Source organism: Pistacia vera, unplaced genomic scaffold (assembly GCF_008641045.1).
Source record: "Pistacia vera cultivar Batoury unplaced genomic scaffold, PisVer_v2 Contig617, whole genome shotgun sequence".
Classification (NCBI taxonomy): Eukaryota; Viridiplantae; Streptophyta; class Magnoliopsida; order Sapindales; family Anacardiaceae; genus Pistacia; species Pistacia vera.
In genome coordinates this window covers 675,103-702,546 of record NW_022196465.1, presented here as the reverse complement: position 1 = coordinate 702,546, position 27,444 = coordinate 675,103, and the positions used below count along the sequence as shown (strand labels likewise).

General features: G+C 35.1%; 1 protein-coding gene across 4 annotated transcripts; it reads left to right on the top strand.

The window, feature by feature from the left end:
* The first annotated feature begins 15,369 nt into the window (after nucleotides 1-15,369).
* On the top strand, nucleotides 15,370-19,550 carry LOC116110870 (serine/threonine-protein kinase BSK8-like). 4 transcript variants are annotated; one of them, XM_031397085.1, is made up of 9 exons: nucleotides 15,370-15,632; nucleotides 15,732-15,953; nucleotides 16,296-16,400; nucleotides 16,538-16,677; nucleotides 16,802-16,907; nucleotides 17,471-17,560; nucleotides 18,152-18,265; nucleotides 19,127-19,232; nucleotides 19,323-19,547. In XM_031397085.1, exons 4-9 carry the CDS (start codon nucleotides 16,640-16,642, stop codon nucleotides 19,340-19,342), a joined length of 474 nt encoding a protein of 157 aa, XP_031252945.1. In that variant the 5' UTR covers nucleotides 15,370-15,632; nucleotides 15,732-15,953; nucleotides 16,296-16,400; nucleotides 16,538-16,639; the 3' UTR covers nucleotides 19,343-19,547. The 4 variants fall into 4 exon arrangements, with proteins under 4 accessions (XP_031252945.1, XP_031252947.1, XP_031252944.1 ...); XM_031397087.1 differs by having other exon boundaries at nucleotides 15,732-16,400; nucleotides 16,820-16,907; nucleotides 19,323-19,550; XM_031397084.1 differs by having other exon boundaries at nucleotides 15,732-16,400.
* The last annotated feature ends 7,894 nt before the right edge of the window (nucleotides 19,551-27,444 follow it).

Below are 27,444 nucleotides of genomic sequence, written 5' to 3'. Positions count from 1 at the left end.
GTAAACTAGTACAATGCATGCATAATAACAATAGAAAATGGGCCCAAAACTTTTCCTTTTTATTATTAGTCATACGTCTTTTGTACACAAAGAACGTCATTTACAAAAATGCCATTTTAAAAGACAAAACAGGGGGAAACAGTGTAGCTATTGCTTCTCGCTTGTCGATGCCCCTCCGACTGCATCATCACCTAGATCCTACATCCACAAAGGAAAATAACGGGGTGAGCACAAAATAATGCTCAGTAAGTAAAACCTTCTATCTGTCTATCCCCGTATGTATTACTCTTAATTCTTCCTCACACTTTCTGTTGTTTCCTACTACACGTCATGGCCTCATCTTACCGGAGGTATGGCCGGATGGCGTTCACACAGCACCATCTCACTTTCATGACTATCGGGTGGAATTCACACAGAACCAACCTGTTCTTAGTGACTACCAAGTGGGGATCACGAAGCACCTACCCGATTTTCGTAACTATCGGGTGGAGCCACATAGCACCTACCCGTTCCTCATGACTTTCGAGTAACGATCACCAAGCATTAACCCGTTCCTAATCACTGTCGGGTGATGATCACAAAGCATCAACCCATCTCTAATAAATATCGGGTGATGATCACAAAGCATCAACCCCTTTTTTAATAACTAACCGGGTGATGGTCACAAAGCATCCACCCGTTTCTAATGCCTATCGGGTGATGATCACAAAGCATCAACCCATCTCTAATGGCTATTCGGGTGGTGATCACAAAGCATCAACCTGATTCTCATAACTGTCGGGTGATGATCACAAAGCATCCACCCATTTCTAATACTCTTCTCATTCACTCTATTCTAGCACTTCTCATTCTCTCTACCCTTAGAGTAGTTGCATCCACAAAGTTCTCTACTCATAGAGCAAGTGCATACACAAAGTTTCCTACTCTTTCTTAGGTCACTTCTCAATGCACAATTAATGCCTATGGATGGTTCATCTCCACTAATGCACTTATGAAATGCCAACATGCAATGTTGCAAGAATTAAGGTTCACTACTCATACTCAAACCTCTATTAGGCATTTCATCAAACAACTCAAGTGCATCATAAAACTCTACTATAGCAATGATTCTAAATCTTTCTCTAACCATCCAAAATGGGGAGAAACCCCCTCACATAGCCACAAAACCTGCCAAAGAAAGACACTTCCAAAAGGGTTCCACAATACCCCTTCAATTCCATCTCAAACTACCTTTCCAACCCACAACTCATTTCTTATATTTGAAAGGTATAAACAATCACAAAGCACTAGAAATCTCTATTTAAGCCTCAATAACATGGCATATAACATGTATATAACATACATACACAAGTGCTATCAAAACCCTAATCAAGAAAATTCCCAATCTCAACTTGGGTTGGGGTTTACTTACCTTGTTATGGAGAGATTTCACTAACTCTTCCTTTCACTTGGTTTGCTTGACTTTCTCTCTACTCCTCAACAAATGAACAAAAACCCTTAAACTCAAATATAAACAAAAACTCACAAGACTTCACAACCAAAGCAAGAATCCTTACCTTAGGATGCCTTAGGTTGATTTTCTATCCCAAATCACTCCAAAAGCCCTTAAAAACTCCTTGATCAAAAGAAAGAGAACTTGAGAGGAAGCAAGAGAGGAGAGTGGCGATGGAGAAGAAATATGGAGGGTTTGCAATGACTTAATTAATTTTAATGAAATTTATACACAAACATTCCCATTTTGCCCTTACTCTTCTTTGGGAATTCTATCTATATCCTTTGATTCATTACAAACACACCCCCATAGCAACATATTCTCCATAAAAATTCCTTACATTTTACTCCCCACTTTTCCTGCTAATTAGGGGTAAAATGGTCAAATTGCCCTTAGGGAAGAAAATATCTAAAACTTAACAAACATTTTGGTCGGCCTGTCGCCGCGGCGAAACTGTCCAGCAGCTTCCCGTGGCTTCAACACCTCTTCGCCCCGGCGAAGCTTGGAACACTGAACTTCTTCTATTTTCAACCAATTTCAGGGCAAGTATTCAACATAACACTCAATCAAAGGTCAACCAAACAATATTACTAAGAAACCAACTCAAACAAGAGCAAAAGAAGAAACAATAACTACGTACCTCAAGTGGGGCATTACATGATGAAACCGAAGTCTTTTACAGCTTCATCAAAACAAATTTTCTAGCTCCTTGAAGCTTGCTTGAGTCCATAAATGGACCTCTGCAACTTGCATATCTTATCAGCTTGTCCCTCAAGAATGAAACCATTGGGTTGTGTCATATACACATCTTCTTCAAGGTTTCCATTCAAGAAAGTTGTTTTGACATTCATTTGTCAAATCTCATAGTCGTTATATGTAGCAATCGCAAGCATAATCCTGATAGACTTAATCATGGTAACTAGAGAAAAAGTTTCTTCATAGCCAATGCCATGAATTTGTTTGAAACCTTTGGCAACCAATCGTGCCTTATAGGTATGCACCTTACCATCCATGTTAGTCTTCTTCTTGAAGACCTATTTACACCCTATGGGTTTTAACCCTTCAGATGGATCCACCAAAGACCATACTTGGTTCTGGTACATGGAGTTTATCTCAGATTTCATGGCTTCAAGCCATTTAACAAAATCTAGATCAAATATAGTGTCATCGTAGGTCCTAGGTTCATTGTCTTGGTAAACTGGTAAGTTGCCATGCTGTGTCATGAGAAAATCATATCTCTCGAGCTCATGACGTACTTTTCCAGACCTACGTAGCTCCTGTGCTACTTGAGGTGGTTCACTTTGATCCACAGATTGTGGAGTAACCTCCTCACGATGTTTAACCACTTTTTGTGGCACATCATCTCATCCTTCACCTAATGTATCTGTGGTTCTAGAACTTCATTAAGTTCTACTTTTCTCCTACTAGTACCTCTTAGAAGAAATTCTTTCTCTAAGAAGATACCAGTACGAGTGACAAAAACTTTGCGCTCTTCTGGGTGGTAGAAGTAGTATCCTTTGGTCTCTTTAGGATACCCACAAATATACATTTATTAGATTTTGGGCCCAACTTGTTCGAAGTCAATTTCTTGACATAAGTTTCGCAACCCCAAATCTTTAGATAAGACAACTTGGGCTTTCACCCACTTTATAGTTCATATGGAGTCTTATCTACAGACTTTGATGGCACACGATTAAGTACGTGAGTCACACTCTCTAAGGCATAAACCCATAATGATGTGAGTAGATCACTAAAACTCATCTTGGACCTAATCATATCAAGTAAAGTCATATTCCTCATTTCAGACACACCATTATTTTGGGGTGTATACGGAGGGGTGAGTTGTGATACTATTCCACATTCCTTTAGGTATTTAGAAAACTTGGAGCTCAAGTATTCACCTCCTCGATCTGACCGAACAACTTTAATACTCTTGCCCAACATATTCTGTACTTCACTCTTGAATTCTTTGAATTTATCAAATGCTTCAAATTTATGTCTTATAAGATAGACATAACCATATCTATTGAGGTCATCAATAAATGTGATGAAATACGAATATCCATCTTTGGCTTCAATTTTTAGTGGACCACATACATCACTATGGATAATGCCTAACAATTCAATAGCCCTTTCACTTTGTCTCATGAAAGGCGACTTGTTCATCTTGCCTAAAAGGCTTGACTCACATACCTCAAATGATTGAAAGTCAAATGGGTTCGAAACTCCATCCCTTTGAATTTTTGCATTGCGGGTCTGATTAACATGATCCAATCTACAATGTCAGAGGTATGTTTGGATTTAACCGCTATGTTTAGCTTTCTTTGTTTCCACATTGAGAATATTCTTATTGTTTAAATCTTGATAAGAGCTTGAAAATACACATTTTGTTAGAGATTTAATTGGATTATTTGTGGAAAAATGTGTTTTTAATTTGAAATTTGAGTTAATTATTTCATAAATACCTTTTATGGGATCACGGGTGTATTTTGAGTATTTTCAGGTTAAAAATGATATTGGAATGAATAAGAATGATTTTGATGGAATTTTTGATGAGTAGGGATAAACGGTGCAAGAATCAGAGTTGAAATGAGAAAGTTGAGGCGCATTGAAGATGAGATGTAAAACCTGGAAATTTGTCAAGATGAGCATGCTTCGATGTTTTGATCATAACTTGAGCTATAGAAATCAAAATTCAATTATTCTTGTGGCGTTGGAAATATTATTCATAGATATACAAAGTTTGTGTTGATAACTTCACCAAATTCTGAATATTCCAGACTCATGGGACTGAAAGAACGATCACCGCAGCGACCATTTGTGTCGCCACAGCGATGGATTGCAGGCTTGTTTGGGTTATTGTATTTTCCTAGTCTGAATCTGAATGGTTTAAGGCATTTAATTATTTTCTAATTAATCTCAAAACCCTAGCACTATAAATAAGGTTCTTTATTTAGTTTTTAGGGGGGTTAGAGAAGGAGAAAGAGCGGCTAGTATTTTGGAGATCAGAATTCTTGCAGTTTTCGTTAACCAATTAGAGAAGTTTTTCTATTTTCTTTCTTGAACTCATGTTATTGAGTACAATGGTTGTTTCTAGTATTGAAATTATGAACTAAATTTCTTTTCTAGGGCTAAAGATGTAGCCCAATTTATTAATATGTGTTGATTTTATTGTTGTTAATTTTAATTGAGCATTAATTCTAAGCTTTATTATTGTGTGTAATGCTTTCAATTCTTAAGGGCTCAAGAGTTGAATGATTTTATGGGTTGGGTTAAGATCGAAAGATGAAACTTGATTAGTCTAAGGTAATAAAACCATAGATTCAGGGAACGCTAGAGATAGGTTACCACGATTTGTGAGGCTCTAGTAAATTCCATAGAACTTAATGATCTCTTAGCTTCTAAATCCACTATGGAGATATTTTGGGTTTTTGCTTAAGGGTTAATTTGCTAATTGTTTCAGAGAAAGTTATTGAAATATTAGGGAGTTTGGCCTTTTGGAATAAGCTTATTTAGGTTAGAAATAATTGTCAATGCATAGGATTAAATTGGTGCAGAATATGTGCCCTAGGTTTAGTCATATTGATCTTTTTACCAGAGTATTAATAAAATTCTGCTTTTGTTTAGTTTTTAGTTTGCTTTATTTTTCATTAAATCATTGTTAAAATTCTGTTTTATCAAATAGTAATAAAATAGATTAATTTGGTACTTGATAAGTAGTTCTCTTGGGATTCGACACTCGTTTACTAGAGCTTTACTATATGCGTGATTTTGTACACTTGCGAATAGCCTGTCAGATCTAGAATATATAATTCATTGTGTAACCTTGTATTTCCATATAGAATACCATTCAAACTAAAGGATAGCAATCCATTTGAAATCTCAAAATGATATCCCATATCATCCAAAGCGGATACTGATATAATGTTTCTTGAAATGGAAGGTAAAAAATAACAATTATTGAGTTCTAACAATAAGCCCAAAGGCAAAGACAAACAATAAGATCCTATATCCAATGTAGCCATGTGTGCTCTATTTCCAACTCGTAGGTCCACCTCTCCCTTGGCAAGCAATCTACTTTGTCTTAGTCCCTGCACATCAGTACAAATGTGAATACCACATCCTATGTCAATGAACCAAGATGTTTAAGGGGAGAAGTTAATCTCAATCATATACATACTTGAAGTCAAAGCGTCTGACTCCTTCTTACTTACGAGGAAAGCCTTGTAGTGTTTACTTCAGTGGCCAGGCTTGCCACAGTAAAAATAGACTATCTTCCCACCTTTACTAATGCCACCCTCGAACTTGAGAGCATCTTGTCCTTGGGTTTGGACTTGGGATAGACCTTGGCCTTTTTTTTACCTTTACCCTTACTGTTTCCTTTACTAGTAGCAACTAGTAAAACAGGTTTAGACTTTTTCAAGTCATACTCTGCAGTCGTCAACATGTTTAAGAGCTCTAATAAAGACTTCACCATCATGTTCATATTGAAGTTCATTATGAATGGTGAATAAGAATCTGGTAGTGACTACATAATTAAATTCACTTGTAAGTTTGCATCCACACCAAAACCCAAAGTCTCAAGCCTTTCTATGTATCTAATCATCTTGAGCACATGAAGACCAACTTGGGCTCTCTTGGCCATTCAACTCCTAAACAGTGCCTTTGACACGTCATACCTCTCATGTCAAGCATTCTTTTTTATATAACTCCTTAAGGTTCAGAATTATGGCATGTGCATCCATATTCTCAGCTAGTTTTGAAGCTCAAATGTCATCGATGCTAGCATAATGCATTGGACATTATCAACATCATCAAGGAACATTTAATAAGTGTCCTTGACCTCTTAAGTGGCATCAGGTGTAGGCTTAGCCAGATAAGGCTTATCTAGGACATACAATTTCCTTTCGGACTTCAATACAATCTGAAGATTTTAATACCAGTTTGAGAAATTGGATCCATCCAACCTGTTTTCTTTCTCAATTATCAGTCATAGTGATAGGTTGGTATTGCCCATTTTAACAGATCTATAAATGTAGAAAAACATAAGTCATTATAATGTTTACTATTATTTAATAAGGCCTTTTATTAAATAATTGTTTCCATTACTTTCCTTAAGCCAATAACCCTCACTATTAACTCGAGAAATCCCGTTGGCTTTCTTAGTGGACCGAGTTTCCATCTAGCCAATTTCAAACCTTCACTTTAGCAGACAAACTAAAATGGGTTGATTCAGTAAGTCAACAAACTTAACTTACACCAGTTGATAGCTCCAACTACCAACCTCTAATGTAAACCAAGCCAACAAACCATTTACACAATTCAATGGCCCAAGCCATTGTCCTCAAGTGTAATTCTCAATACCAATAGAGTGGACACTACATGTCACCACGTATACATAACAAGTGTACTTCTCTTACTATGCCTATGATGATGTGCTTATCAACCTTTGTTTTGGCGAACAAACAAATCACATCATTTAAGTCGACCCATCACCATTAAGGAAAAATCCAATGATGTTTGACCTCCCACTAGTAGTAGAATATATCCTTCGCTTTAACGAACAAGGTTCTGATGAACAGTGGTCTGATCAAACCCAGATGATCCTAGAACCTATGAAGAAGTGATATTAGATATTGATTCTAGAAAGTGGCTAGAAGCTATGAATTCTGAGATAGAATCTATGCACACTAATCAAGTGTGGATTCTTGTTGATCGTCGAGAAGGAATCGTTTATTGGATGTAAATGGGTCTTCAAGAGAAAGATGGGCAAAGATGGATAGGTGGAGACCTACAAAGCAAGATTGGTTGTGAAGGGTTATACTTAGAAACAAGGGTTGGACTATGAGGAAAGCTTCTCATCAGTTGCTATGATTAAATCCATCATAATTATGCTAGCCAATAGTTGTGCACTATGATAATGAGATATGACAAATGGATTTCAAAACAACATTCCTTAATGGATTCATTAAGGAAAATATCTACATGTAACAACTTTTAGGTTTTGTATCTAGTTTTGAAAGAAACAAGGTGCGCAAGCTGCATAGATCCATTTATAGGTTAAAACAAGCTTCAAGAAACTGGAACATCTGGTTTGATGAGACAACCAAATCATTTGGTTTTATAAAGAATTCAGATGAACCTTGTGTTTATAAATGGACAAAGGATCATACAATCATATTTCTCATACTGTATGTAGATGACATACTATTGATGGAAAATGATAATGAAATGATGACAAAAGTTAAGTTATGGTTATCCAGAACTTTCTCCATGAAAGACTTAGGAGACGCGACCTATATCCTAGGAATTCGTATCTATAGAGATAGAACAAAAGAATTAATAGGCTTACCCCAAAGTATGTACATAGAAAAGATGCTAAAACGGTTCGACATGCAAAACTCCAAAAGGGGCTTTTTGCCTTGCAGTCATGGAATTCATCTTTCAAAATATATGAGTCCCAAGACTGATCAAGAGCACGAGTGGATGTGTGGGATACCCTATGCTTCAGTCGTAGGTAGTCTCATGTATGTCATGCTATGTACTAGGCCTAATATAGCATATGTTGTAAGTGTTACAAGCATATATCAGTCCAACCTAAGGGAAAAACATTGGTCAGCTATGAAAACAGTCACTAATTACTTGAAAAGAACTAAGGATTTGATACTACGTTATGAAGGTTCAGAATTGAAAATCGAGGGATATTCTGACTCTGCTTTTCAATTAGACGTGGATGATAAAAATTCTACATCCAGTTTCATTTTCACGTGTAATGGAGGAGCAGTTAGTTGGAAGAGTTCCAAGCAATTGACTACTATCGATTACACTATAGAAGCTAAATATATTGTTGCTTCAGCAATAGCAAATAACTATCTGAATGCGCAGGTTCTTAACTGAACTTGGTGTGGTTCCAAACATGGATTATCCGATAACCATGTAGTGTGATAATACTGGTGCTATTGCACATGCAAAGGAACCAAGAGAGCACCATAAGTCAAAGCATATTCAACGTAAATACCACATTTTAAGAGAATTCATTGGAATTGGAGAAATTTTGGTGCAGAAAACGTAGCTGACCCACTAACTAAAGCAATGACTCAGAAGCAATTGGACCATCATCTTAAGAAGATGGGTATTAGATACCACAGTGATTGACTTCTAGTGCAAGTGGGAGTATTATTAGTGTATGCCCTAGGAACGAATTATGTTATCGATTTCAGGGCATTATATTTTGTAAATACTCTCTTAAGAATGGAAGAAAGAGTTATAATTTCACATTTATGTTTACTGCTTCATTTATGTTATTTATAACGCATGTTAAATGTCCAGATGATACATATCTTTAGAAGATCAAATCATCAAAGCATTCCTTACGTAAGTAATGTTAATTGGGCAATAACATTACATAGTAGACATGTTGAATGTCTCTATTGAATATCATGTAATGGTATTAGTGTGGGTGGTTATAAGAAAATGGTGAATCAAGTGATGTGTTCTTTTAGGGCTGATTGATCTCCGATCGATCAAAATTGGGCCAAGAAATTACCCAACTTCGCAATGTAGCAAGAAGGAGATGGCCGAAAAAGGTGAGAGAAGATGACAAGTGGGGGTATAGGTTTTGAAAAGGAGGTCGAGAGGAATTCAACGAAGGTCTCAAAAGTGATTTTGGAGGTTGGGCTTTGCTGAAAACAATAATGCTAAAGCTACCGAGTCAACAACCGATTTGACATACTGACTTTTGGTGAATTGAGATAAATTTTGAGAAGTCAATAATTGGGCAGTGGGTCGGTATAGCAAAATCGGTAATCTAATCAGTAAGTGTAGCAAGGTCCTTGCTGAAAAAGCAAAAAAACTGGCAACTTCATCATCTTCCCATTTGTTATGGGTCTGGATCTTTTCAGGAGTAGCTTCATCAACCAAAGGCTTTGGTGGTCTGTTATCCAATGCATAGCCAATGTGTTTGGATTTGAGGACCACCTTCAGTTTCCGACGCCAATCCAGAAAATTTGGGCTAATACACTTGTCCTTGTCTAAGATGGTTGCCAAGGGATTCATTTTGTGTTTAGATATAGTTTAATCTACAAAAGACAATTTTTTTTAGTGTTTTTAATATTTTAACATTTTTATATTAATTTAATTAATCAATTACACTCCCAATATTTTTATTCGAATTCCACACTTCCATCTAGGAAAACAGAAACCTGCGTTGGATAAGTTTCCAGTAGGTGATTGATTTCTTGTTGATTATAACATACCTCACCTAACAATTATTGACATGTTATGTTCAATAAGTGGAAAAACTCTTTTCCATTATATCTCATATAAGTTTCGATCATTTTCTTTCCTCTAGCTTACTAACACCTCTCCTAATAGTTATTGGTGTTTTAGGCTAGTTAAGTTAAACATGACACTCTTCTCAAACAGCTTAACCAGCTAGGCCCCTCACCTAATAGTTATTACAACACTAGCCTACAAGGCTTATATTGAACAAGTCTAGTAATCTATGATGCAGGGAGGGTTTCTCACCTAACGGTTATTGGGATTGCCAACGACACATCAAGAAGATTATTGGATCGAGTCAAAGGGCCTAGACTTAACATAGTTTTAGGGAGATCTTTAATAAACAATTTATTGTGTAGTTTTGTTTGTATATATATGGTCTCATTTGTCTATGCATATCGAAGTCTATGTATGTGTATCTCATACATATCATAGAGGTCATGCATTAGCACATTGATTACGACTATGTTCTTTATCTATAAATATATACATCATGTGGCTCTAAACGTGGGATCCTAATTTTTTATCAACTTTTCATAAAAAAATATGTTCTTGGGTTTATTCTCATGATTGATGAGAAAAGAAAATTCCTATGAGAAATTGGGGGGTCAGACCTCTTAGAATAATGTTATAATCACCGGAAGTAGTGCATCGAATCTGTACACCAAATGACGTGGCATAATCCTGACCGTAGATTAATTATGATTTAATATTAATCGACGGTCAAGATTACGCTAGGTCATTCGGTGCACAGATTCGATGCATTACTCCCAATGTCTCTATTATTTTCCGACCTCTTAAGTCCTAGTCTCCTTAGGCTCTTATAGCCTTAGGGACAGTAATTTTCTTTAATCATTTCCTCGTTCAAAAATATCTTAGACTTTCATGGATAGTTCAATCCTAAATTAATCTTGAAACTTTTAAAAGATTTAGTTTAAATTTTGAATTTATTAATCTTTATCCATCTGTTATTTGTTTAATCATATTTGATAAATTTTTAATGGATTAAGATTAATCAAAATTTAAATTTTAACCTTTCAAAATTAAATCTTTTGATTCAACCCGATCTTTATCTAATCTTATTAGATAACGTTATCCCTTTAAAAAAATTATTATTATTATATTATCACTTATCACTTACAAGATTATAATCTAATTTAAACGTTAAAAGTGAATTTGATAATCTAGAATTTTCAAACTCATCTAATCCCTATTACTTAGGGATTTTATTCTATCATAAAGAATTAACAATAAATAAATAAATACAATCCTGATTTCATGCAAAATCCAATTTTCATAAAATCAATTCTGTTTAATTTTAGCTTTTTAGAATTCAAATCTAAAACAGATTCTGATCCTTGGAAATTACTTTTTTGATCCCTTGTAATTTTTCATAAAGTTTACAATTTAAAATTTCAAGTTATGTAAATAGATGTGGTAAAATTATAAGGCAAAATATGACTAATTAATAGAAGTTTAAAAATTAGTTAACTATCCTGAATAACTTATGTGGTACTTTCATATCCTTTGGGATTTATGCGTGCAGAGTTACCAAACTTTTTTCTTTGTGTACATGCTTTATTGCTAAGCATCCATTCAATTTTCTATTATTGCCTTAATATAATCGGTTGATACGGTCCATGATCGGTAAATCTTAAATGGATAGATTTAAGCAACCAAAAAGTACTAAAATCCAATATACTTTATATAATTTTTGTTCTGTGCGTATAGAATTGTAAATGTACCGAATTATCAATTATTTCTATTGAAAGTACTGAACTTGTACACCATCAAACACTTTAGAGACGGACTTCTAATACCGTTAAAATTAAATGACGTGGATTTTTTTTAATTCTAAAATGTGTATGTGAAAATTTATGAGGGATGATGTGTACATGTAGCACTGACGAGTGATGAGCACTTTTTTAGGGCTGATGTGTATATTTTCATATTTTAAATTCTTCAAATTTACCTATTCCTCTAATTTTAATTCCACAAAAAGCACAAAATCACCCAAAATAACCAAAATCACCCAGAATGAAAATATTAAAATAACAAAATGCACCCAATAATTTCATAAATGCGTCAAAAGAGGACCCCCAACTCTATTAGGCTACGAAAGGTTAAAGTAGTCTTTTCAGTTTTCTATCTAATTTTTTATATTATTTATCTTCTTTTCTTTTTTCTTCCCCTCCCCTCCCTTTCTTTCTTGTCTCTCATTTTCTTCCCCACACTCTACTTCCACACTCATTCCCTTTCTGCAATCCTCTTTTTATTTTCATTTTCTGTAACAGTGAATCTAATCAAAACTCTAACACAAACCAAATCAGAACCTAATCAAATTACAAATCAAACCCTACATCTAACACACAATCACAAATCAAGCAAAAATTAAATTGGGTATCAAAAAATACCCAAAAACAAACTCAAATCTTGAACCATGAAGAAATCCAAATCTTAAACCATGAGTGGTGGAAGAAGAAGAAGTGGTGGAGATGGAAAGAAATAAGGAAAACAAGAACGAAAAAAAAAAAAAAAAAAAAGTGGACGGAAGAAAATGAAGAAGAAGTAGTGGAAGTGGAAAGACATAGAGAAGAAAATAAAGGAAAGCAAAAAAAAAGAAAAAAAAAAAAAAAAAAAAAAGAGCTGAACAGAAGAACAAAAAGAAAAGACAGTGGAAAGAATTAAAGAAAAAAAAAGAGAGATAATGGGTTTTAATTAGGATAAAGTTTTCATTTTGGGTAGGTTTTATTTATTATGGGTGGTTTTTGTGGTTTTTATTTAATTAATAAAAAATAAGGGGTTAATTTGAGATTTTTTAGATTATAAATGTCTAAATCTAACTTTAATTGTCACATCAAAATGTCTAATCAACATACCAAAATTACCATATCATAATTTTTTATGAAAAAAATGCTATGTCATCAATATTTAACACCGTAGGAAAAAATATGAAAGTTTTGTACCTTCGATAGGAAAAACTTAAAGTTTGATATTTTTAACAAAAATAATTAATAATTTGGTACCTTCAACGGAAAAAAAAAAATAGTTTCGTAACTTCAATAGGAAAAAAGTGATACTTCAGTAGTTTGCACAAATATGAATGGAAAAGCTTGTTTGTATTTGTTGGAGTTTAAAAGATTTTAAAGCCTTATAATCATTAAATCATATAAATTGCGTAGGGGTTACAAATTTTAAAATATAAATAAATTTGTGATAAGTTACAAAAAAATAACAATAATTATACGAGTTAGTCAAATTTAAGTTGGACTATTAAATTATAAAAGTAGTTGTTATTAAAATATCTATGGGTGCGTTTAGTTTATTATTTTGGATAGGATTTTGGGAATAATATTGAGTAGTTAGATAGGGGAGTATTACGAGGTAAAATTTAAAAATTTATGAAAAAGCCCCTAAGTTTGCTAATTTAATTAAATACCCTAATATATAAAATAACAAAAACACCCCCACCAGCTGCAGTGCCAGATTCCGACCACCACCACTGGAATCTGACCGGAAAATCGCGTTACGACACAGACCGATTGGATCTGTGTCATAACACGTCCTTATGGCCTTTTCTGGTCAGATCCACCACGGATCTGGCCGAAAAAGGCCAGATCTACTGCATGTTGTGGCCGCGACGGCCATTTCATCGTTTTCGGTCAACGATGGCCAAGATATGGCCGTTGTTGACCTCAACGACGACCATTTCTTTGGCCATCTTTCACATCCAGATCGGTGAACTTCCGGCCATTTCTGGTCGGTAGGTAGGCCGTTGTACAGATTCCGGCTACTACCAACGGTGGTTGCTGGAATCTGGCAAGTATGGGTTGTGGGGGTGTTTTTGATAATTTTTTAACTTCTTTTTCAGGGTTATTTAATGAAATTAATAATCTTATGGGATCTAAAAGTAATTAAAAAAATAGGATAATATTTCTGGAATAATATGCCAAACATTATTTGAATAATAGGATTGAGAATATAGGCAGAAATAATAAGCCAAACATGCCCTATATAAATGGGGTTGGTCTCACTCAAAATACACAATACATGCAAGCTTAAAAAAAAATCTCACAAACTCTCTTAACAATTCTTACAACTTTGACGTTATAAGACTTGGTGGTTATCTTCCGATGCTCGTGCTCATCGAGAAGAGTGGCTAGGAGCTATTTAATTGTATCTGTTAGGGTTAGGAATACTTAGTGGAAGCATCCGGTTGCTCGGATTTTAAAAATTTCCTCCCCTTAATGCCATTATGATCATGATAGTAACGTTTTAATGCAAATAATGCATGCATGTATATATCTATTAACAATAAATCCACATATACATATGAATATAAAGAACCTGAATAATACGGAATGAGTAAGTAATTAAAATGTTATAGTTTCTTTGTTATATCTTTCTCCTCATTGAATCCTCTCCAAGTACTCTAAGTGTGGTACTATTAGATCGATACACACAAGATCTCACACTGATGGAAATTATCCCATTACAATGGAATCAAGAACAACTTCTTTCTTGGGATGGAAGACAATATTGGAGGTTAGCGTTTTTCTTATATTTTTGTAATTTGTATATTGTGAAATTTAAAAAAAAAAATAATGAACCCTAAACCTCCTTTAAGTAGCCACTCAATATTGAATTAGTAGATCATCCTTAGAATATCTTATTCCAGTTTAAATTATTCTCAATTGAATTAACTAATAACTAAACTTAGGCTCATTTGGGTGCTACCCAATTTGGGTCTAAGTTTAATTGTTAAACCCCCTTATAAAGTTTCCTTATTTGGACTTAATTTTTTAATCAATTAATTAAATTAACTAACAATAATTAATTTATCCAATTACAAAAATACCATTTTAACCAATTATACTAATTAGCCAATTAGAACTTTTGGAAACTTTAATATCCTCATTAACTCTTTAATAAGAAAATCCCTGATTCCCATCATGTTTAGAAATCCATAATTTGTGTGACATTTCTAGGTTTATTTATCAATTTGCAGTAAGATAAATATCAACTCTTGATATCCAACGTCCTTACACTGAACCGTATATCATGGTCCCAATCAGTGAGTGAAGTGGAATCATATGAACTTGTAAAATTGAGCAATTCAATCACGTCACTTCATTCCCTTCGATGTCATGTTTCGATCAAATGCAGACCATCGTATAGTCAAATCTCTAACTTAATCACATAATTTAGATCTTCTTGAACGTGCACTACAAGGAAAAAGACCTTTCTTGACAAAAAATTTGATAGAATTTCTTGACTGTTTTTAAAAACAATCAAGCAATCTTTTCTTTGACAACTTTTTGACTGTTTCAGCAAATCTTTGACCGTTATTATTGTGTAAAAATTAAGTTATTTAATTTCATTCCTTGATTGTTTTAGTCCTAATTTTTGATAATTAAAAATTGTCAAGGATTTTGGAAAAATAAAGTTTATTTCTTGATTGGTATATTCTTAATCCTCGACAGTGTTTAACTGTTGAGGATTAAGTTAAAGAAAAAAAAAAAAAAATTCCGAGATCTCAAATTTGGCCAAGGCTTCCCACCCTAATATTAGGCAAATTTTCCCGCCCAAAACACCCAAATCTCTTCCTCCCTAAAATTTTGCTAAGTCAAACGTAGGGCAAGAAACAAACTGCCGCCAAAAACCAAAATCTCTTCCACCAAAATCTCCTCCACGAAATTAATCAGAGCCCGCAAACCCTAAATCTCCTCCACTAAATCGCCCAAGTCTCTTCCACCAAATCGCCAAAATCTCTTCCATCGGTTGTTTCTTCAGTTCTCGGTATCGGCAATAAACAGTGAAGTCATCACTTTGCCACCTCCGCTGCCGCAAACCATCACCTGTAAGATTGTTGTTTTCTTCCTTGGATGAACATGTCTTTGTCTTTGTTTTTATTTTTTATATTTTTTGGGTTTTTTGATGGTTTTGTGTTGTTTTGAAGGCGATGGAGATCAGGGTGATGAAGAGTGTCAAGTGAGTAAATTTAAAGCGTTTGGTCTAAACGAGCTGAGAAAAGCGACTAATGGGTTTAGCTCAGCTTATATGGTTTCTGAGAGTGGGGAGAAGGCACCCAATGTGGTTTATAAAGGAAAGTTAGAGAAATAGTTTGGTTGCTGTTAAAAGGTTTACTAAACAATCTTGGCCTGACGCTCGACAGTTTGTGGTCAGAAACAACACTTCTCTTACTTTGTTTTTATGTTTGGTTGATGAGAAAATGAAGAAAGTGGGAAATATTTTTTGCTGGTAAAGAAAAAGGGGAATCCGGGTTTAATCCCCTTTTTCGGATCATGGGTGGATGAGGAAAAAATTTGAAAAGATAAATGGAAAATGTAGATACAGTTTATGCTTTGTTTTGATTGCTGAGAAAATGAATTCAAGTTTAGGACATCAATTGGGAATTTTCTTTTTGGTTTTTGCTTTGTTTTCTACTTTCTTTAGAAAATAATAGTTGTAATTAGCTTAATGATAATGTAAGTTGTGTTGGTTGGTGGTTGTCTTGAAACAGGTATGGGATTTAAGCACTCAACTTGTGTTGTATTTGTATGTTGTGTTGAAAGTGACTAGTAGCTGTGCATTCATGAATAAATTTGTCCTAATTACATCCTCACAGGTTAGACAGTGCTTTCTTTTCTAATTTTTGAATTTAATTTATAATTATGCTATGATTATGAGGAATAAAACTTTGCTAAATTGCACAGTTTAATATGCTTTAACAAACACATAGTTGATGTTTGTTGTGATCAGCAGTATTTATGATGCTTGTTTTTATATGAGCACAAAGAAGCCAAGCTTTTTGGGGAATTCCAGGTTATATTTTAAGTGATAAATGCCAAATCTCATGATTACAAGATGTGTGACTCACCAGTTATGCGATCTGCCTTTAGCTTGTAAGTGTGTTTTCTTCTTGTTTTTTCTACTATTACTTCTGTTTTTCTGGTTATGGATGGAGTTTTCAGTTCTATTTTTTCTTATGCGTTTTTTTTTCCTATTATTGCTGACATTTTCATACAGAAATAGTTCAATCTCCAGATTTTCTGGTTCTGAAGCGAGTTACTACAAGTCAGACTCTCAATTAGATGTCGTTGATGAATCTTGCAGTGATAATTCATCCTTAGAGGTTAGTTCTGGGGTAGGCATTTCTTTTTAGTGTATTATAAAGTTGGGGTTGAGATTAGTGTGGATAAAGGTTGAGTAAAAAACATAAATGGATCAAGCTATTGGGTGCATTGTTGTTTCTCTTATTTCCTTTTTGATATGTACTGCATAATTTTGGTCAAGTGGTTTGTTCTGATTTTTCCATTTGGGTTTCCATTTTCAGAGGTTTTTCTTGATTTGAATAATTCAATGTTGCAACGGTACTTGTTAATGGGAGTACTCTAATTACGGCCAATAACATGAGTGTTGAGTTGCTATGCTGATTTGGATGGACAAATGGCTTCATATGAAGTCTTCATTTCTTTGTTGACTTCAGTTGGAAGTCTTTTTGAAGTTTCATTCTCCCTAGTACAAATGCTTCAGATAGACTTGTAGTTGAATTTGTTAGCCTTCTGTTGAGTTTTCTTGTATTTGGTTTTAACACTTGCATAACATCTTATTAGTTATTATTAATATCCTCTTCCTTTTCTTTTTCTTGTCTTCAAAACATCCTGTGTTGATAGAAAAAATTGGTGATTGATTTAGGTGTGGGACTGTAGTGAAGATGCTGAAAGTCTTGGATCATGTGCTAAAAACAGAGATTCTTACCCATACAGACTTCAGCTTGAGAAGGATGTATGCTTCAACCTTTGAATTACTGTTGTCTATGTTGTGTTTTACTGAGTAGTTTGCTTTATTTATTTATTTGTTATTCAAAACGTTAGAAACATATAACCTCAAATAAGGTTTTAGATGGAGAATGCTATAGAGACTATGGTTCAGTACTTCAGTGTGTTAGTGGATCATAAAAAACTAAATTATCAAGAGAATCTTATACACCACTTTCATCCTCTCAGTGCTTGTTTCTTTCCAGGGGTTTCTGATACATTAATGTACTAGGTAGTGCTTCTGTATTCATTGTTATGTGTCTTATCAAGCTTGGGCAGGGCATTATGTCATTGCTAATTTGGTAAATTCATTAACAACCTTTTTCACTTCCTCACAATTGCAATGTTGTGTTTGCCTATTTTCTTCATAGAAGAGACTCTATCTTCTTGATTTAGCTTTTAGATTCATTCTGTCACATGCTTATTAACCTTGCTGTTAGGAAGTATTTTACCTATTTAATTTAATCTCTTACATGGTTCCATAAAAGTAAATTTACAGGCTTAGTTAACGAGATACATTGTAACTTTCTGTAGCCTCACTTGAATATCAATTTAACAGGTACAAAGGTTACAACAGAAGCTGCATGAAGAGATGGAACTCCATATTATTTTGGAAAATGCTATTAAGAAAAATGCTGTGAAGCTATCCAGTTCATCATGCCTCCCACACCATGTAGGCCATTTATTTATTCTTTTGCTATTTTCTATGGCCACTACCAATTTCAATATTTTGAAGTAATTAGACGAGCCTTTTCATGCTGTGCTCCTAACAATTAACCTTGTCTTTATGGACCTAACCACCTTGTCTTTGAGATTTTTGCGTTCAAACTACCTAAAGATGTGTACTACAATTTACCTTTACCTTTATGGACATCTCTGTTATATTCTTCAAGTTAATTTGGGGAATTAGTGGCATTTCATCATGCAACAGGTAAAGTGTACTTATGTAGGCTGCATGCATGCTGTTCAACATTATCCTGATTTGAGTTCTTGGACTCAAGACTTTCATAATGAAGATACAGATTGCTCCAGCTCTATAATCTTATCATTGTTAACTTTTGCTTATTTTTTCCACTGCAAATTGAACGCCCATACATCTTCAATCACTATGTTTAAGCTTTGTTTCTAAGTGGTCATTTTATTAATGGAAAAGACATTTATTTTTTGCTTGTATTGACCTTTAAATGATTGATATTCTATAGGTAAGTTCTAAAATGTGTGGAACTGGAACTGGAACATGTAACATATTATTCAATCATCAATTTGATGTTCAGTGATTTGTTAGCTCATTACCTGCCATCATGCATTAACTTTTTCCATTTGTTGAAGTTATCAAAATTTTGTTTGACCTATCAAGGTTCAAGGTTCAATACAGTGCACTATCAGGAGACCGGAGTTCCTGTATTTATTATTGCATACAGACTGTTTTATAGAGCATTTGATTATTTGCTTTAAAGCACACCATTTCTCTTCTACTTGGTGATGATATTAACTTATTGTAAGATGAACATAGCTAACTTATGGCATATTTCAGGAAGGTAACCCTCGTTTATCCAGTTTCGGCCTCATGAAAAATAGCAGAGATGGAAAAAGCTATAGTACCAACTTAGCATACACCCCACCTGAGTTTCTGCAGAAAGGTACATTGCATGATAACAAGTATTCTCTTGGATTTGATTGAAATCTAACCGTAGCTTATGTCTTAAATTATCTTGGATGAATTGGGGCAGGGCTTTATATTAGAAGCTGAAGGGTAATGGGGGCAATGTAAATGAAATTGGTTTCATGAGCCCCAGCTTATTGTCAATAGCAGACAGCACTTAACGCCACGGGAACAAGAGCCCAAAGGGCACAGTTGCTTGCCAATCGGTTGGCAAGTTTGAAGAACAAGAGTTTAATTATAGTGCCATACAATCTGTTAAAGTGTATAATTATATATTAGGATATTAGGATTGTAATCAATAGATATTAAGAACAAAATCTGTAAAATAGGAAGTTAGATTATTCATTTCCTAGATTAGATTATTTGTTTCCTAGATTAGTTCTTTATTTTCCAATATATTGATGTACTATTTTCTGATCATAATACAAGAAATATAAACACACTATTGGTTTCTCTGATTTTTCACATGATATCAAAGCTAGGTTGTCAAAAATTTTAAAATTTTTTTTTTTTTGGCGAAGCTTTTTGACAACGATTAGACGTCTCTCTCTAGTGGTTAGAACCTCCATCTGACTATACATGTCTCATCGTCTCTATCTCGTCAGGAGAACCTCACAAAGATCGACGTCATCGGCCATCGCACTCGCTTTCACACGTGGTGTTTCTTTTCGAAAGATCCAACTTTGATCTCCTTTTCTGACGAGCGTCAGTTCTCCCCGTCGGCACCAGCTTGCTTAGAAGACTACGGCGAGCAAAACCCACTAAGGTTCTATTGCCTTCGATGTCAACTCTGATAGCTTCACCAGATTCCGTCGCTATCCTTGTCGGATCTTCTACTTCAATCTGTTTGTTTGATCCGTGTTACCTCTGGTTTTGGTTTTCGGTCGGATTTGCTAATTATCATGGTTACTTCTAGCTCAAACTCCACTTTCAGTGGTTTTCCTTTCTTGTCTCTCCCATTAATCACCACTGATAAGTTGATTGGGAGTGCGAATTATTCTTCTTGGGCTACCTTTGTCAAGTTATGGTGTACAGGTCAAGGTTTAATTAGAGGATCACTTAACCACAAAGGTTGTTGACATCACATCAGATAAGTCTTCTTGGATCAAAGCTGATGCTTTATTGTGTAATCTATTATGGTAGTCAATTGACACTAATCTGCATCTTATTTACAAAACATACCGCACATGTTGTGAGATATGGAGTTAGGCTAAACTACTATATACCAATGACATTCAACGCTTGTATTCTGTTGTGTCCAATCTCATTCATCTAAAACAATAGGATATGAGTATGTTAGATTTTCTTGGTAAGATGGCCTCCCTTAATGTAGAGTACAATCTTCTCCTACCTGTTGGTAAATCTGTTGCAGAAGATCTAGCACAACGAGATAAATTTTTCATGGTTCTAACCCTTGTTGCTATTAGTCCTGATCTCACTCCTATACGAGATCAAATTTTAGCTAGCACTACTGTGCCATCTCTTGATGAAGTATTTGCTAGGTTACTTCGAGTTTCATCCCTAAGTACTGTCCCCATTTCTGCCGCTGTTGACTTTTCTGCTCTAGCTTTTTAGTCTCAAACTACTTATAAAGGAGAGCAAGGAGATCGTGGTCGAAGAGGATGACTCAAGTGTAGTTATTGTCATCGTTGGGGGCATACTAGGGAAAAATGTTACAAATTACATGGTCACTCTACTCTGACTACTAATGTTGCTCAGGCTAACCTTCGTTTTGACTCTTCTGAAGGACACACTCAGCCATCATTAACTCTCATTGGGGCTAATTATGAAGAATACCTCTAGTTTCAGGCAAATAAGCAGTCTTCATCTATTGCCTATATCGCTCAATCGGGTAATTCAGTTGCGTGCCTTACTCAGTCTTCTTTTCTTGGACCTCGAGTTCTTGACTCAGGTGCCTTTGATCACATTTTTGGTGACCCTCAATTACTTTCTCATTTAACTAATGTTGCATCTTTATCATCTGTTACTTTAGTCAATGGCTCCAAAGTTGTTAAAGTTGTAGGTCATGCCAAACCACTTCCATCCTTAGAATTAGATTCTGTTCTCTATATTCCCAATTGTCCATTTATTCTTGTCTCTGTCAGTAAACTTACCAATTCTTTAAATTGTTCTATGTCGTTTGATACTGACTTTGTTGTTATACAAGATCAAGGCATGGGACGGATGATTGGCACAGGACATAGAGTCACAAGGCTTATCATCTCCATCTACCATCTATAGCATGCATTGTTACTGAATTTCCAGCACTCCTTCATAATTGTTTGGGTCATCCCAGTTTAGTAAAGCTTAATAAGATGCATCCTGGTCTATCTAATTTATCGTCTTTAAATTGTAAGTCATGTCAGCTTGGAAAACATTCTCGTAGCACCTTTCCAAAGCGTGTCAATAAACGGGCTGCATCCCCTTTTGAGTTAGTTCATTCAGATATATGGGGACCTCGTAGTGTGTAATATGTTTTAGGTTTTCAGTACTTTGTTACATATACTTGGTTATTTCTAATGAAAACTTGTTCCGGTTTATTTTCCTTTGAATCTTTTTGTGCGGAAATTGAGACTCAATTTAATTTTGTTATTCGATTATTACGCAGTGATAATGCTCGCGAGTATTTCTTTGATCTCTTTACTAAATTCATGTCTTCTTAGAGAATCCTTCATTAGTCCTTTTTGTGCTTATACCCCACAACAAAATGGGGTTGTTGAGCGTAAAAACAAACATCTTGTTGAAACTGCCCGTACCCTGATTTTACATAATAAAGTCCCTTTTCATTTTTGGGCGGATGCTGTTTTGACCACCCGTTTCTTAATAAATTGGATGCCCTCTTCTTTCCTCAATGACAAGGTACCTCATTCCATTTTATTTCTTGATCAATTGTTGTATTCTATCCCTCCTCGTGTCTTTGGGTGCATATGTTTTGTCCATGTTTTCCCTCTTGGTTAGGACAAACTGACAGTTAAATCTACTAAATGTATTTTTTTAGGGTATTCATGTCTTTAGAAAGGATATAAGTGTTATTTTTTATCAACACATTGCTATTTTCTCTCTATTGATGTTACGTTTTTTGAGTCGTCTCTATTGTTTTCTTCTTCAATCTTAGATTGTGAGTTAATAACCACTGCCCTTCCCATACCATACATTACCAATCTTCCTAAGTCTGTCATAGCCCCACAGTCTTCCACTACCAAGTCTCCCATTACAGACCATAGTCTTGTTACATTTACAGGTACTACTAATCCGACTAGTTCTTAGAGTAGGTGCCCTAGAGCTAATCAATTATTGTAAGATTGATTCTGTAATAAATGTTTATTTATCAATAAAAGGCATATTTTTCTATATCATGTAAATCACAGTTATATGTAATGATATATGTCTTTAGGATGGTAGAACTGTGATAAAGGTATCAAATGTTTCAAATCTTGATCACATATGATGGTCATTCTAGAAACGTTTGTAGCCTTAGTATTATTCCAACCAAAGACACATAATACGGTAAGTCGGTAAAGCTATCATAGTGTTGAACGACCATGTCGAAAGGCAGTGACTGATCTCACTTGTCAAGGTTGTTTGCCGATAACCTAGTGCAAGGCATAAGTGTTTGCTAGAGGCAAGTTCATTGGACAGACCCACCAGAGGATTCTATATGGATGGTAACCCCAGTGTCTATGGAATAAATCTTCTATCGGATGGTGGTGTATGTGATTCTTAGACTTGAGATCATTGGAGCGTCTTGTGCATCAATTGGTGTAGTTTGACATTAGCCCAATGTAGTTCTATTCAAAGCTATCAATATAGTAGTGATTGACTACATTGAGAAGTGTATCAAAACTATAGTGGATGGACAAAGGATTCATCACTCTTGGGTACGAGAGAAGTTATCTCACTGGGTAATTCAATAAATGGCAATGACACTATATCTGTGGCCACAGTGGGATTGAGTTGATGCTTAATTCAATTTATTATTTCGGTCATTGGTCCATTAAATGAATACAAACATGTCAAGGATATCTGAGGTTGACACCATTTCTGTACCTCAGTCTCGATGAGATAACAGATGATGAAAAGATTGGATTGCACGGTAACTATATTGTTGACAAGCTGCGGTTTCGTTGAATCCGAATCTATCGGGTGACCATGATGCCTTGCTAGGGGCCAATCTTGGTCTATGTGTAGTGAGACGATTAATTGGTATTAATCACGATATTACACACTGCCAATATAATAGTGAGCCTACGGGTCACACACTTAGAAGATAATTTAAGAATCAATTTGTGAGAAGGGTATTTTCGTCTTTTAAGACAAAAGAGTATTTTGGTAATCTCACAGTGCAATTAAATTTGCTGAGGTTGTTGCCTATATTTAATTTTAATATTAAAGTTAAATTAGTGAGATTATATTTAAATATGTTTATGTATATATTTAAATGATTATTATTATTAATTAAATGTTAATATATTATTATATATTAATTGATTTTAATTATAATAATAATTAATTAATTAAAATACCATAAATGGTGTGTTTGGTTGCAATGGTGAATTAGGGTTGGAGCCCATGTCTATTCCTAAGTGGAATAGGGTTTTAATTGTTGTACTATATAAGTGCAACTTAAAATTAAAACAAAGAAGAATTATTCAATAATAAAAAACCCTAGCCACCCTCTCTCTCTCTCTCTCTCTCTCTCTCTGTCTCTCACGTTACACTCTTGAGTGAAGAAGAATATTTTTCTTGTTCTTCTCTCCCGATTTTTGAAGCCCTTGATTGTTTTAGCAAAATAATCAAAGGTTATGTGGATTGTCTTCGTGTGGATTTTCGTGAATGCGATCCTACTTTGGATCGATTAGCGAAGAATCTTGTGAATAGTATCGATGAATAGTAGCTAGAAAACAGTATTGTGAATAGTGTTCATGAGCGTAATCAAAGATATTGGGAGGAGCCTCCAAACGTGTGTAAGCGTTCTGAATCCTTGTATGGATTTACTATATTGTTGTAATGCAAAATTTTATAAACATTATAATTTGTACCCAGATTTGGGATTAAAGCATATGATCAGTTTCTATTTGTTTTAAAACTGTGTTTTTCCGCTACGTAAACCTGATCACTTGCTAACACTAGTGTCCTTGAGGCTTCTATCGATGGCAGTCTTGCTCCTGATTCCTCCAATGCCACGGTCCTCTCTCCTAATGATCAATTTCCCATTGCCATTCGTAAAGGTATGTGGTCTATGTATATTATGTATATAATTTCCATTTTTTTCCCCTCATTCATTTAGTATATAACTATATATATAAATTATAATACAGTACTAACGTTATAAATACTATAGCTAACTTAAAAAGGTTTATAAGATTGCTAAGTTATAATCGAACAAATGAAACGTTTACAATATGATTAGGTTTCCAGGACTTTCAATCTAAAAAAATTATGCCATTTGTCTTAAACTTGAAAAACATGTACTAAACATGCACTAAGTAATGAAAAGTGGTGGGGTGCTCACGTAAACCAGCTGTTTTGCTATCTTAAGAAAAGAGATCAATCTCCTAACAATTAATTGTTCATAAAGGATCTTTTTCCTATTCGGCACATGTCATCTTCAACCTAACTAATCACCATTTAGACATCACTTAATTAGTAAAAATAATAAGAGATTTTGCGATTACAGTCAAAACTCAAAAGTTCCATATCCAGCCACAGCTAAGCCTACACAAAATACTACGATTACAGTCAAAAGTTCCATATCCAGCCCTAGCCAAGCCTACACAGAATACTACAATTACAGTCAAAAGTTTTATGAAGAACAAATGACTAAAGCCATGCCGCATTGATTATTGCTCCAGATTAAGTTTGCATCATTATAAAAAGGTTTTACTGCATTTACCAAATGCTTATCCAAAAACCACAAGCTATGAATCACGAAATTATCCATACACAGACATAACCAAGAACCACTCACAACAATGGCCTCACTCTCTTCATCTCCTTCCCCATTTCTGTGATTCTGTCCTCTTCTAAAACCTTTAAAACCCTCTAAAAAAAGTTAACTATGTGATCGAAGAATGGCTACCTGGATCGAGGAACGGAGCTGTCGTCAATGATTTCCAGCGAGGAATGGAGCTGTTGTTGTCGATTCTGGCAAGGGAGGAAGACGTCGTCGATTTTCGGCGAGGGAGGAAGACGTCGTCATTGATTTTAGAGAGCTCAGATGCGATTTGGGTGGGATTTAAAAGATAAATTTTTGTAGAGAACAGACAACACACACAGACGAAGCTGATAAATTTTCGCAGAGAAGAGAGAACTGAGAAGAAGCTGAGAAAATTTCGTAAGAAACTGAGAAAATTTTCATAAGAAACTTGAGAAAATTTTTGTAAAAAGCTGAGAAGGAGTGAAAGAGAAGAACTGAATGCGATGAAAATGGTTTTCGCGTATTAGGGATTTTTAGAATTGGACCGGTTTATCCGTCGGTCCGGTTGGACCGGCGGTTCGCTGCAAAAATCCAGTTTTCAAACGGTTTAAAACGGTCTATTATATTATAACAGTTTTAAGATTAAACCGAACCGGACACATGGCTGGTTCACGGTCCAACCGGTTGGACCGGCCTGTAACGCCCTACTTGAGGTACGTAGTTGTTGTTTCTTCTTTTGCTCTTATTTGAGTTGGTTTCTTGGTACTATTGTTTGATTGAGTGTTGTGTTGAATGCTTGCCCTGAAATTGGTTGAAAATAGAAGAAGTTCAGTGTGCCAAGCTTCACCGGGGCGAAGAAGAATGTTCGCCGCAACGAAGAGGTGTTGAAGCCACGGGGAAACATGCTGGACAGTTTCGCCGCGGCGACAGAAGCTTCCTCGCCGCGGCGACAGGCCGACCAAAATGTTTGTTAAGTTTTAGATATTTTCTTCCCTAAGGGCAATTTGACCATTCTACCCCTAATTAGCAGGAAAAGTGGGGAGTAAAATGTAAGGAATTTTCATGGAGAATATGTTGCTATGGGGGTGTGTTTGTAATGAATCAAAGGATATAGATAGAATTCCCAAAGAAGAGTAAGGGCAAAATGGGAATGTTTGTGTATAAATTTCATTAAAAGGAATTAAGACTTAGCAAACCCTTCATTCTTCTTCTCAAACGCAACTCTCCTCTCTTGCTTCCTCTCAACTTCTCTTTCTTTTGATCAAGGAGTTTCAAAGGGCTTTTGGAGTGATTTGGGGTAGAAAATCAACCTAAGGCTTCCTAAGGTAAGGATTCCTACTTTGGTTGTGAAACTTTGTGAGTTTTAGTATATATTGAAATTTGAGGGTTTTTGTTCTTTTGGTTAAGAGTAGAGAAAAAGTCAAGCGAACCAAGTGAAAGGAAGAGTTAGTGAAGTCTCTCCATAACAAGGTAAGTAAATCCCAACCCAAGTTGAGATTTGAGAATTTTCTTGATTAGGGTTTTGATAGCAATGATGTATGTATGTGATATACATGTTATATGCCATGTTATTGAGGTTTAAATAGAGATTTCTAGTGCTTTGTGATTGTTTATGCCTTTCAAATATAAGAAATGAGTTGTGGGTTGGAAAGGTAGTTTGAGATGGAATTGAAGGGGTATTGTGGAACCCATTTTGGAAGTGTTTTTATTTGGCAGGTTTTGTGGCTAGGTGAGGGGGTTTCTCCCCATTTTGGATGGTTAGAAAAAGATTTAGAATCATTGCTATAGTAGAGTTTTATACTGCACTTGAGTTGTTTGATGAAATGCCTAATAGAGGTTTGAGTATGAGTAGTGAACCTTAATTCTTGCAACATTGCATGTTGGCATTTCATAAGTGCATTAGTGGAGATGAACCATCCATAAGCACTAAATGTGCATTGAAAAGTGACCTAAGAAAGAGTAGGAAACTTTGTGTATGCAATTACTCTATGAGTAGAGAACTTGGTGGATGCAACTACTCTAAGGGTAGAGAGAATGAAAAATGCTAGAATAGAGTGAATGAGAAGAGTAGTAGAAATGGGCTGATGCTTTGTGATCATCACCCGACAGTGATTAGAGACGGGTTAATGCTTGGTGATTGTTACCCAAAAGTCATGAGAAACAGGTAGGTGCTAGGTGGTCTCCACCTGATAGTTATGAAAATCGAGTAGGTGCTTTGTGATCCCCACTTGGTAGTCACTAACAACGGGTTGGTACTATGTGAATTCCACCT

Bases quoted from the DNA above. Each gene is read 5' to 3' on its own strand.
- LOC116110870 (XM_031397085.1), top strand. From the start codon at position 16,640: ATGTGTGACTCACCAGTTATGCGATCTGCCTTTAGCTT. The intron at 16,908-17,470 runs GTTAGTTCTGGG...TGATTGATTTAG, and splicing joins GTGATAATTCATCCTTAGAG to GTGTGGGACTGTAGTGAAGA. The intron at 19,233-19,322 runs GTACATTGCATG...GAATTGGGGCAG, and splicing joins ACCTGAGTTTCTGCAGAAAG to GGCTTTATATTAGAAGCTGA.